We start from the raw sequence: 13,046 nt of genomic DNA, 5'->3' as shown, positions 1-13,046 counted from the left end.
AGGCTAATGATGTACTATTTGAACAAAATTATCAGCTACGTGTAAAGGCAGTGATGGTATTCTCGGGTAGGACATTGTAACCTTTCTGCTCCTTCATGAAGCCAAACTGCTTGGTGATGTACTCCCCCGAATGACAGATGGTCATATTTCAGTGTAAAGAAGGAGGGAATTGGCTCTAATGTTTTATATTACGATGAGGAGTGAATAGTAAGCAAGAGGAGAGCTATTCAAGTAAATGACTCTCAGTTTATGTCATAAACAAGTAATAGATTCTTTTCATGGTAAAGCTTTTCAAAGAGAGTGAGAGAAAATGAGACAGAAGAAGAGGGAGAGATGGACAAAATAACAGACGGATAGAAGACGACATATTTTTATGAAATGCAAACCTTGTCATAATCAACAGAAAGTGACATATTAACAGTCTGATATCTAAAACAAAAAAGGAATTTCTGGTTAGATCTTCTATTCTACTCTCAATTTTTTTCCTCACTACACATATCCCATGAAAGATTTCATAACAATTCATGACAAAGGAATCAAACACACAGGGGTTCAACGTACCTGGTTCTTTCTGTATGCCTGTTGTGAGAGCCTCAGGATTCTGTAGCACAGTCTGCATATGTGTCTGTAGGGGGCATGTCTAGGATCAGCGAGTTCCTCCAGCTTCAGCATGGCATGCTCACCCTTGAAAGGGGCTCGCAAGATTTTGAATATCTGATGAAAAAACACAGACATAACTTGGGATTTAACATTTGGTAAATACTTGGGCAAAATCTAGGAAATTACAATGATAGCAGAAACCCTCATAAGGGAATTGTTCGTGATACTTCACAACAATAAAATTTAGTGAGCTTACTTTCACACAATTCATTTATATATTTTCCAATCTTCTTCTTCCCTCCATGAACATCCTCCTCTCATCCCTCTTTTCTCTCGCCCTTTCTCTCTTCTTTCCCCTTCCCTCTTCTTGCCCTTTCTCTCTTTCCTTCTCATCACCTGTTTCAATATTTCCCGTTCTCTCACAATTTTATGTTTGTCTCTATCAGGGTTGGTAATAACCACCAAGATTGCATGCCCTCCCTGGTTTTCCTGCAATACTACAAAATCCTTCTATCCTTCCCTTCTTTCTTTTGCTCTCTCCATTTTGCCCTTCCCCTCTTCCTTCATTCTCATCCCCTTCCTCCCCTTCTCTCTCATTACCTGTTTCAATATATCCTGTTCTCTCATGAGTTTCTGTTTATCTCTATCAGGGTTGGTGATGACCACTGAAAGGGCCTCTCCTCCCTGGTTTTCCTGCAAGGCTACAAAGTACACCAGGTCTGTCAGCAGCTGGGTCACCGTTCTAAATTATTTGGAAAAGAGAAAGAAATTACAAGAGATAAAGGATAAGTACATCATATTTTAAAAATTGCAAAAACGATGTAGAAACAAATATAGCACTGTTAATAGCTAAAGTTTCATTGTGGAAAACTAAACCTTGGTTTGCAAGTATCCATGTATGAGTACATGTTGGCAAATAAGTAGAATAGAGGCCAAACAGCACATCAGTTCTTTCTTCAAATATAATACCCTTTTCCATCTCAGATGAAGAGAAGATATTGAGGGGAAAAAGGGTGAGGATTGAAAAAATAGCGAGGAGATAGGAGAGAGGTATGGGGATCAAGAGAAAGGGGTGAAAATAAAGGGAAAAGAGCCACTGAGGAAGATAGGTAGAGAATAAAGGGTAAAAGTGAAGAATAGATGGAAATTCCATCTGTCAAAAAGCAAATACGTTTAATGAAGGAAAATTTCTACCTTCTTTCATTCTGTGTGATGGCACCCTTCTCCAGCTTGGACGATATTGTTGATAAGACCTTGTTAGCATCATTGGCGAAGTCTAGATCCCTTACTTCAGCGGGTGGGACAGGAATGATGGCAAAGGCTTCCTTGTCCTCCCTAGTCTGGGCTGTACCAACCTACAAGGAGAAAATAAAAATCTTTTTTATAGGTGGTGCAGTCACCGAAAATTTTATTTGGCTACATTTGCTGAAAGCTTTATTTTGTCAAAGATAAAGGTTATGGTTAGAGTTGCAACTGGGTTTTATGCCAGTTGTAGGATAAGGCTTCAGGTTATTGACTTCAGCAGGAGGAAACTATATGAATGATAACAAGGGCATCCTTGTTTTCCCTCACCTGGGCTATACCAACCTGCCATGAAAACAAATAGTATTTACAAAATAATATTCTACTCAAACCATAGGCCAGGTGTATAAGAAAGGGATTTATCTTATGCCATGATGTGTGTGCGCCTGTCAGCCATTAATTACCAGTCAACAATAAATAAATATTGAGAGTTGAATACTCATACTTGTAGTTCAAAACAAGAAATATTGGTAGTCACTTTCACTTTCTATCAAAATTATAAAGGAAACTAACTGATGTATGTTGGTTATTATACATATTTATATTACCCTTTGGTATTTAGAATTTTAAATATACATTAAAACAACACCAATTGAAATGTATGTAGTGATCATCATAGATTAAAAGTACCCAGTAATGTTATGTCACAACAAACGATATTCTCAGACAAATTTCAAATAAACTTCTTTTTTTGGGGGGGGGGGGGGGGGGGGGGGGGGTTGCAAAATTTTTATTATGACTTTTTTTTTAAAAGAGATCATGTCATTTGAATAGAGCGTTCAACTCCCAAAAATTAATTCCTTTCTACATCCTGAGGTACATTGATTTCTATTGGAATCAACTTGGTTACAGCTTAAAAGGAATATTAGCTTTGGGGGTAGTACATACTAGCAATTGACAAATCAAACTCAAATCAAATGCCACCTTGGATCTGATAATTCACCAAACATCATCCTCCTGTGCAGCGATTCAAGAGATAAGCAAGTCTGGGTGGATTCTATATATGTGTATATATGCCTGACCCAATTATGCCACATTTTCAGGCAGGTTCCTTTGATCTGAGCTGGCTCCGAAATAAATGGAGAGAGAAATCCCTGCTGGCTTCAGATGAGATACATAGATATATAGCTCTGAATATAATTGATCTTTAGAGGCAACATGCTTCTGAAGACAAAGTGTTGGAACCACAGACTATGTGAAAGAATATTTTTCATGATTTTAGAGATTATGTTTATAAAAACATTGCTCGAGGGTGATTTGGATGGTATATAATATGCAATTTGATGTGGAGTACCTGGTATCAACAACCTTTCTGATGAAAAGTCAAAATAACAAACTTTACAATATTTTCTTTCACTTTTCCCTTTCATTCTTTTTCCATCTCCCTTTAAGCCCCCCCCCCCCCCTCTTTCTCTCTCTTTCTCCTCCTTCTTTCTATTTGCCACATTTCCCATTTGACACCCCCCCCCCTATTCCCCCTCCCTCCCTCCCTCCCTCCCTCCCTCCTCCCTATAACACACTCTTTCTCCGTCTTTCTTTATCAGTGTTTTTTCCCCCTCTTTTCTTTCTCTCTACTCCCCCACTCACTATGTCCCTTTCTATTTTACTACTTCTCTTTCTATTTTCTCCCCTTTTACTCTCACCCTCTCTCCATCCCTCACTACCTCTTCCTCTCCCTCTCCTGGCTATAAAATGAATTATACAAAAAAAGAGCTATAAATCTACACCCACATCAAATTGTAATACTCTTAACTTGAGAACCCTATAATGTTGCCTCAGGAATGTGTGGGAGTTGATTGATGATTATAATGCAATTAACTTTTAAGAACTAAGCCTTCGTTTTAATTGTATCCAGAAGCCAAACAGCTTTATCATCTATTTCTTTACCTAAACCTATTAAATTAACAACATTTATATACAGGTAAGCTAAGAATCAAATAAAAATTAAACACTAAAAACCAGAAGAAAGAACATGTTGACACCCCTCTTATGGGCATGCGATGATGATGATCAGGTACACATTTACTGCATCAGTTTCAAATTTTCACCTTCCTCTTCACATTTGCTTCATTTTGCTAAAAATATTAAATGAGGAAAATTCCTTATTAATACAGGGAATCTAATTATTAACTGATTTTATTTTTTTCTACATTAAAGGCTGACTGATCAGTAATTTCCTTGTGTTGGCATATGGAAATTAGAAACCACCCATGTATGGATGGGCCTCACTGATGTCATAATATTATATTGGGAATTTCTGCTTCTTACAGATATCTGATGAAATCTCAAGACAAGAATATCTTACTTTTCCATTCCAAAATGGTAAAATCTGATCAAATATATCACAAGAAATTGTTGATAAAATCTGAAATCAATCAGGTATATTTTATGACTGATCAATCAAATAGAAATTGGATATGTGTGAAAATCATATCTCTCCTCATACTATACATAATAAATGCATGTACATTCATTTTTTCCTTCAATTCATAATATTTAAAGTAAAGTTCTTTGTACACAAATCTTTTTTTAAATGTAATTTTCACAAATTTATGTTGAAGTCAATGGTTTTGGCCATAATCTTACCCAATGTGTGTAGTTGAATGTTAATGGCCGGACAAAATGTTATCAGGCCCAATTCCAGCCAATTCCTATCCCAACGTTATACCTCAATCATGCCAACCAACTGCCGATTGACAGAATCTTAGCTTCTTGGGGTAATGTAGTGTTTAATTGTATCTATCATTGGTCAGGTGGCGGTCCCAACAGACTGAGGTATTACAGAAGTATCTATTATTGTTGTTTTTGTTGTTGTAATTGTTATTGTTGTTGTTTTCTTACCTTCAACATGACAGGCTTATCTTCTCCTTTATCCAGAGGTATGCTGGTACTATGAACCCATGTGTTGGTGCATAGATGGCGGAGACGAACATATGAATTCCTGAAATGAAACAAAAATACAACCATATGTCATAATTTTCACATCAAACCAATCGTGTTTAATGTTTCTAAATTTAGATGAGGTATGACGTGGAGAGTGGAGTTAGTGAAGTGTCAAAACAACCTCATATGAAAAGTAGGGGAGCATTTAACATTTTAAGATATTTTCTGATATTGCAGTTCTGTAGTCATACAGATAACATGGAATAATTTAACCACATCAAATTTGAGAGCAGTGTTATAAAGAGAGTAATGAATAATAGATTTGTAATACTAATGAAGCAGGAGTAGATCCAGGATTGTTTTTTTCGAGGCACTAAGCCAGAAAAAGAAAGGTTTCCCATTTTAGACCTTTTCAATCAAAACATTTCTGACAAGCAAGAAAGTTTATTAGTACTTTTTATTCCACAAACCTAACATCTTTCGATACAAAAAAGAAGAAGAATTGGGGCAAGACTTATTAGTCTGATGTGCTCCCTCTTTCAATTCATTTTTTTATGAAGTGTGTATTATAATGAATATACATATCATGAAATGATCAAATATTGTTTGATTCAACAGCAATGCTTAATATTCTTCCCTTCTTCTCTCCAGCATCCTCCATCTCCTCCTTTCTCTCTAACTTTTACTCTCCTCATCTTTTCCAATATATTTCCACTTTTGGGGTCTCATTTCTCAACCCCCCCCCCCTCCCCGCCCGTTCTTATCCTCATCTTCTTGTCATCAAAGATGATACTCAACAGTTCATAAATTGTCAGCTGAATGCCACAATGGCATTAAGAAATATTATTTTACATGTCATTAGTGCCTTTGTAGTTCGAAACAGATGAAATGCTGGATGTTCACATGAAGTATAAATAATGATGTACAATGTACCGACGATTTTAATGATCTACTGATGTTAAAGTATGTTTTCAAGAATGTTTATGTAGGAAGGATATATTCAACAGCACGTACTTGTGCATAAGATAGGATTCCTTCACAGAGTCCTCGTGCCGGTGATAAAGAGCATACAGCAATTCAATTTGCAAGATCAGATCGCAGTAAGAAGGTTTGAAAATATGGCCACACATTTCTTTCTTCAGATTTACAATGGCCATGTGACGTCAATGCCTGGCCATTAATCTCTCTGCCAGTTCTTACATGAAGTTGCTTTATGTTCCTTGCTTTCGCTCACTCTCCACTCTTGCCCTCTCTCTCTCTCTCTCTCTCTCTCTTTCTCTCTCCCTCTCCTTGTCTCTTTATCTCTAATCGTCTCTCTCCCTGTCTCTTTCTCTCTTGCTCTCTCTCTTTCTCTCTCTCTCTCTCTGTCCCTGTCTCTTTATCTCTCATTGTCTCTTTATCTCTCCTTGTCTCTCTCCCTGTCTCTTTCTCTCTTGCTCACTTTCCCTGATTTTTCTTCTTCTTCTCTTTGTCTTTTTCTATCTCTCCCTTTGTAAATGAATTCTTATATCTTTATTTCTCTCTTTCCAGCCAGAGATTCATTTCCCCCTGAATCTGTATTCTTCAATCCCTACCAATTTTTCACAGCTTATCCCCATCTCTTCTCTTCTTATCAATATACAGATGCATGTATATTGAAACTCACTCTGAGCCTATTTTTACATCCCTGCTCTCACGCAACCCAATGTTATTCTGTTTAGGCATGACTGGAATCTTGAGGCTGACGGCATAAAAGCAAATTATTTACGGTCTAAGCCCAAGCTCTCTTCTTTCTTTTAGCTCGTATAAGTACTGTCAGATCCACAATGATTTACTTTAATTATCAAGTCTGATATAGCCCTATCCATGTACTCAAGATATCTTAGCAATGGTGATAACATTTGCCAACTGCATTTCTTAAAGCAGGGGAATACTCTCAGAAGTACTGGATAACATTTCAGAAAATTTGTAAATTGAAAAAAAGAATGTCAAGGTCATAAAATATAATCAATATTTATTTTCTATTCATCTTCTTCATAATTCTTGAGCTAAGCACAGTCCTTTCGTTAGCAAAATAGCACTAAATAAAACTGAAACCATGACAAGAAGACGGGAGAAAAGTAACAAAAACAGGAGAGGATGAAAAAGGAAAAAAGGTTGACCTATCAGAACTTGATGAAAATAACAGTATTATTTATATGCCTCTGCTGTATTACGATATGTGCCTGATCCAGTGAAAAAATATCTCCACTATCAAGTTGCATGAAATCAAAGTGATTCATACAGCTTTTATTGTCAAACAAACATTCATGTACTTTCAATTTGAGAGAAAAAGATCAAAGGAAATTTGAATATGAACACTGAACAAGATTGAATGACCTATTGAACTTCAATTGCAATACCCATTGCTCCATTGATTTGTTGTAAATTACATTCCTTCTTGTTTACAAATTTCTGCCAAGAAATGCCTTCTTGTCAGTTACTTGTAGATTACTTCATTCCACAAGTGTAAATATCCCAATCTTGCCATTGTTTCGCAGTTGCTTGTGTAAATTTCATATCTGCTTATGTATATATTTCCTGTGTAATATACTTTTTAATTAAAGATACCTCACATGAACGTAACCTACTGGTATTTTTCTCTTAAACCAGTTACTCTTTCTTTTCTCTTACACCAAGTACCATCCTGTGCTTTTGAATGTTTTATTTGTGTGTGTGTGTTAACTGTGTTTGTATGTTTTATTTGCTTTTAAAACAAAAATATGGCCCTAAAGTTAGTGCTATCAATCATCATCATCATCTATTTGATGAGTCTGTATTAGTATGCACACTTTTCATCAAAATGCACATTTATCAACAGAGTTGTCTGCTATATACAGAGAAATGGCATAAAGATTCACTTGAATTCAGTAATGGGTGTCAATAGGAGACGATAAGAGTAAGACTAGCATCTCATTACAAACAAATGTTCTGTCAAGAGATGATGATCATTACCTTGGTACCAGGGAGTCCCCCCTCTGCAGAGTGGTAGGGTCCAGTTCAAATATGGAGGCGATGTCATTGCCATGGTGCATGGGTACAAGGTGATAGGTTGTCCCTCCATGAGGCCCTTTTAACTTCTCTCTGGTTGGGTCTTTGGTAGGGTCATTGTCAGCCTGCACAAAAAAAAAAAAACCATAAATATCAGTCATAGTAGGTTGGATCAAATTACTTTATTCCTAAATGGCATTCTGGTACCCCCTTTTCAAACGTTACACCCCAAAGCAGCTGAAAATCTAAAAAAAAAAAAAAACTTTTTTTTTTAAATTTATGCCCATCCATTCGATCCACCCGATCTTGTAAAAGTGAAATCTGCATATAAAGACTGTTCAAGGAATACAAGAAATGCTGTTGGTCTTTACAAAAAGGTGGTCCTTCTTTGAACAAATTTTTGAACACCTTTGTCCATTTTGTAGTTAGAAACACTGTTCAAGGGGGGAAAAGAGGGTTATCTTTAGAGATAGGTGGTCTTTCTAATCAGGTAGTCGCTAATTACAGAAGTGAAGAATATATGATCTGCAGTCTATATATCTCACCTCTGCAGCTAGATACTGTCCTGTGGCAAGATGCTTGAAACGAAAGAGGCTGTTCCAATGACCGGCACCACCCCTACATGGATCATGCTGAACAACCTGAAAGGAGAACCAACAAACATAAACGGTATTTAAAACGCCTACTATATGAGTTAGCCATAAAATGAAGAAAACAAAATCATATTTGCTTCTTGAAATAAGCAAATTACATGTAATATATTCAAATTTGACATTGCTACATATTCCAACTGCATATTAAAAATGCATCCCCCTCAAAGTACATAGTATATGTAGTATGTAGGATTTCTAAATAGCTATCGGTTACCATTGCATTCTTGTTTACTTTCAATGTCTGATAGCATTCTGAACAAAATTAAAATGTAAAATGGTCTAAAATAAGACATTCTGTCTCAGTATTCAACCTGAAATAACCTTTAAAATATGAAATCCATCACCATCAGGTGCTGTAATGAATTAATTATCATAGCCTAAATGTACTGGATGAAAAAACTAATAGCACCTGCTCAGAGTCAGAAGGGCATAAAATACAGAGCTAACGCCCTTCTGGCTCTCTATAGACTCTCTCGATGCCCTCCCCAAATCCTTATCCAGGTACTAGCTTGGATAGCTCAGTAACCATCAGCTATCATCATATTCTTGATTACTATCAGCGTCTGAAGATGGACTGTGGCTAGAACAACCTTGTAAAGAAAACTGATTGTAATCAACCTATAATCCCTGGATGATGATGACAGACAAAACAGCCAACAGAATCCTGAAAACCTTCAACAAATCTGGCAAATTTTACTGCCTCTTAATCACCTCCTCTTACTTGTCTAGATCCCCTATCTCACCCTCTCTCATCCTCCTTTATTTGGCTTCTAATAATGACAAATTTCCATGCAAAATATAGAACAACCTAGCTCAACTTGATGGGCTAAAAGCAAATCTCGTCTGCAAAAGGACTGGCTTCTGAAAATGGTATTAAACCACAACATCAAACCACTTATAAATATTCATCCAAATCTTGGTTGAATTGTTGATCTATTTGTTGTTTATTTCTTTATTTTTTTTATATAATGCATAATGAAAGGGGCAAGGGTGTGCTTGCCATCCATAATCCTTTAAACACAAATAACTACCGGATATTTGCTGGTTCTTTTTTTCTTTAGGATCAGTTGCAACCATTTGAAGCTGCTCTCCCTTGAACCCCAACATGTACCCTGACACAGCAAACAGTGTTGCAAGCCAACCATTTTGAACAACGTTATAGATGATTGTATTTCCCAACATCGTGAGACCTTGCTGATCTAAACTACTTGAATACCAGCCAAACCTGTCTGCAGCTAGGCAGAACGGTACAAATGACTCATGATATGTTGAGCGTACTGCAGGCGATTACATCTATCCTCTAACTTTCAAGTTCTACATTTACCTAACTGAAGGCAACATGTCATGTGGTCTCTTTTATTCCAGTTTCTTCTGAATTACCTTAATCCCATAGGCTCTATTTTAGACAAGAGCTACCTGGTTCCCAAAGGCAAAGTGATATGTCTTGGAAATTAGAAGACAGACCAGGTACCGGTACATAAATTCATCTGTTTGGAGCCAGAAGGGCATTTTATAATATATCATCCTTCATAGAGTTAATGCAATTCTGGCTCCGATCCAATTAAATGAAATGATGTATCCAAGTAAGAGATGGCATCTTGGCCATGCATATTGTTCAGAGCCTCAACAAATATTGAATTCAACTTTCTACTATGGGTTTTTGTCAAATTTATCCCTTGATAACAACATTAAATGGCTATCTTTCAAGAAAACAAATCAGCACTACATTTATGATTGATTTTCCTATTTCTCAGAAAAAAAGTATACTCTAGTACCGTAAGTGTATTTTGTTTACCTATGAAGTCTGGAGCATCATCATCACTATCATCATTAATATCATTTTTATTTTGCCTTTAAAGAAGAACCCTTAACTTTTCAGGACTACACACCCTCAAGAAAGATTACCGAGAGTCATTTTCAGGATTCCTCAATCCTCTCTCTCTCTCTCTCTCACATGGTGCACCCGCAAGCCTACTGTAGAACCCTTAACTTAACTACTATTCAAAACTTAACTACTATTCAAAATGAGGATATCTGTATCTTGGAGGAAATTATGAAGTATAATACAGATAATAATAATAAAAATTAAAACGTTGCTTATAAAGCACTCTATAAAAGAGCATACTATAAAACACGATAACCAAGTTGTTGTGATAACCTAGTTACATGTAGATCCCTCACTAATCCTCTACTTATCTATTTGACTATATTATGGATTACCTAATCATTTATACCAATCACGATTTGATCAGCTGCAAATGTGCATAAAACCACCTGCAGACAAAAGCAAATACCATTGATTTTATCTTGCAGATGAATTGATTTTTTTCCTCCCAATCTTTCCTCTCCAGCAAACACAAGCTGGCAAATCTATAAGTAACTTCCTCCATGCATATCCTTCATAGATCATGGGGTATATTTTAGAGAGAGAGAGAGAGAGAGAGAGATAAAGGAACAGAGGGTGCTAAATGAAGCATATACATGTTGACATTCGTTCTCTTACAAGAAACAGTAAAAGATAATGAATAAATAATGAAGATGTACAGTATATATATATATATATATATATATATATATATATATGTACTCTATCGAGAGTCAAAGAATATTAACTATGCAAAATTATATGATTTAGCAGTTTTACGCCTCGAAACAGGTGATATGAATTAGGTGAATGTAGCAATTGCAAACACATGGCAAGGCACAGTGATATCTGGTTAAAGGTATCGTTGATAACATATCTTGCCTGATATTATTGGCAAATAAAGGAAATGCATGAGTAGAGGTTCATTCATATATGGCGTGGTTAACCGCCTGCAAAACAACCATCGCACAAGCCTGTGACAAAGGGCCTATGCGTATTCACTGAGCCCTGTGCTACGATACAGAAGTGTGAAGAGATACCTGTAGTACACTCTACTTCATCATTTTTTAAAAGCCGCAGTTTACCGACCAAATGGTGGTAAAAACTTGTCAAGGGTGTAATTGCTATGATTTTTGTATATATATATTTCCTAATACAAATTTGATGTTCAAAGAAGATTAATAAAAGTACACTTAAGAGTGCCTACAATTTTGAGAAATCATCTACAAGTAGGCCTACAAAGCAGAGGAGGAATAAACATCATAGAAAGTTGGCATGTGTACAAGCAGAATGTATCAATTGTAATAGTAAATTCATTATTTTTTGTTTTTTTACGTTTTCTAAACTGATTTGTACGATAAGACTTTGTTTAGCTGTTTAAGGGGTTAGGCTCGACTAGCACATGTGCTATCATCTGGCCCCTTTTACCAACCAATAGTTTCTCTTTTTGTATATGTAAAATCATTGTATGAAATGTATGTATTAATTGCTGTTGGTAAATATCAATCAGAACAATCACATACAGCGGAAGAAGAATGTATTATTACCATTGGCCTAGTTCGACATGTAGGACAAAAGAATGAGAAAATTGTTGAAACTTATACATTATGGTAATTTATGCATCGATTTTATGGTCTCTGTGCATGGATAGCTGGATACATATCAATTGTTATAAAGTGAAATTTCAATTTGTGGTGACCGACATTATACATGCTCTTTAAATATGCATTGAATATGGGTACCGTACTTCATGTTTCTAATGCAGACTATCTGCCTCCCATCAGTTATTAAAGTAATCTATAATGGAATTAAACCACACGCAGATTGGACGTATGATTGAAATCAGTTGCAAGCTTGTAGCATCGTGATGATGATAGGGAGTTGCAATTATCTCCCTCGAACTAGTACACTATGTTCCCTCTGCCAGCATTCTTCATGGCATCATGCTGTGTGACATTGTGTGGCAAATACTACTAGATCACTTGTTGAAAAAATAATAATTCTGTGTTCATAAATTATGTTAAGAGTAATACAAATAATGTTAATACCACATCTAAAAAGGACATACCAAAAAGTATCATAATTCATGAAAAAAATGGTAAGGATAAGAATGCTACTAGTATGCACAAAGCCCAATTCCATTTTGAGAAAAGAATTTATATGATACAAAGAACAGCAGAGTTAAAAAAATCAGAACAGCTCAATTTAAACAAGAGTGCTTGATAAAAATGTATTTACATAATTCTAATTTTGACTGCATCTATCAAAAGATGGAGCTACAAGATAACTGCATGTATCCCAACGCATCGTTGTTAAATTCAGTGTGTGAGAAAAATTTAGGTTGTATTTTGACAATTAATCTAACACTAGATTTCATTTTGACATCTAATAATCCAATCAATGAAATACAGTACCTGTTTTTAGCCATTCAATCCCTAATGTAAATTAAACAATCTTGTTTGCCATCAAAAATCAAATATTGATTTAACCGCAATTCACTCCTGAAGATGCAAATGAATTCATTAAAAGCTTGCACACATACACACAGGCATTCCGGGTACTTGCACATTCATCATCTCTCTCTCTCTCTCTCTCTCACTCTCTCTCTCTCTCTCTCTCTCTCTCTCTCACCAAATAGTGTAAGCCATTAATTTTCTCAGGGGTTTTATTTCTAAGTATTATGCATTTTCAACATCATAACAAATTGAGCTAGCTATACACCTGCGAAGAGTAGT

The 13,046-nt window shown here is 35.9% G+C and overlaps 1 protein-coding gene across 10 annotated transcripts in view; it reads right to left on the bottom strand.

The window, feature by feature from the left end:
- Positions 1-13,046, bottom strand: part of LOC594527 (inositol 1,4,5-trisphosphate receptor) — a 108,209-nt gene that overhangs the window by 56,645 nt on the left and 38,518 nt on the right. For 9 of the 10 annotated variants that reach the window (XM_030972394.1, XM_030972395.1, XM_030972396.1 and 6 more), the window contains exons 9-14: positions 8,340-8,435; positions 7,759-7,919; positions 4,744-4,843; positions 1,795-1,955; positions 1,201-1,342; positions 562-714 (exon numbers count right to left, since the gene is read on the bottom strand). In XM_030972394.1, the coding sequence (XP_030828254.1) occupies positions 562-714; positions 1,201-1,342; positions 1,795-1,955; positions 4,744-4,843; positions 7,759-7,919; positions 8,340-8,435 (813 nt within the window). Of the gene's footprint in view, positions 1-561; positions 715-996; positions 1,007-1,200; positions 1,343-1,794; positions 1,956-4,743; positions 4,844-7,758; positions 7,920-8,339; positions 8,436-13,046 lie in introns of those variants that run through there. The other variant, XM_030972400.1, reaches the window with a different exon arrangement.

This window comes from Strongylocentrotus purpuratus, unplaced genomic scaffold, assembly GCF_000002235.5.
Source record: "Strongylocentrotus purpuratus isolate Spur 01 unplaced genomic scaffold, Spur_5.0 spur5_scaffold_6, whole genome shotgun sequence".
In the NCBI taxonomy this organism is placed as follows: Eukaryota; Metazoa; Echinodermata; class Echinoidea; order Camarodonta; family Strongylocentrotidae; genus Strongylocentrotus; species Strongylocentrotus purpuratus.
The sequence above is the reverse complement of the archived record's forward strand: the minus strand, read 5'-3'. Positions and strand labels throughout refer to the sequence as shown.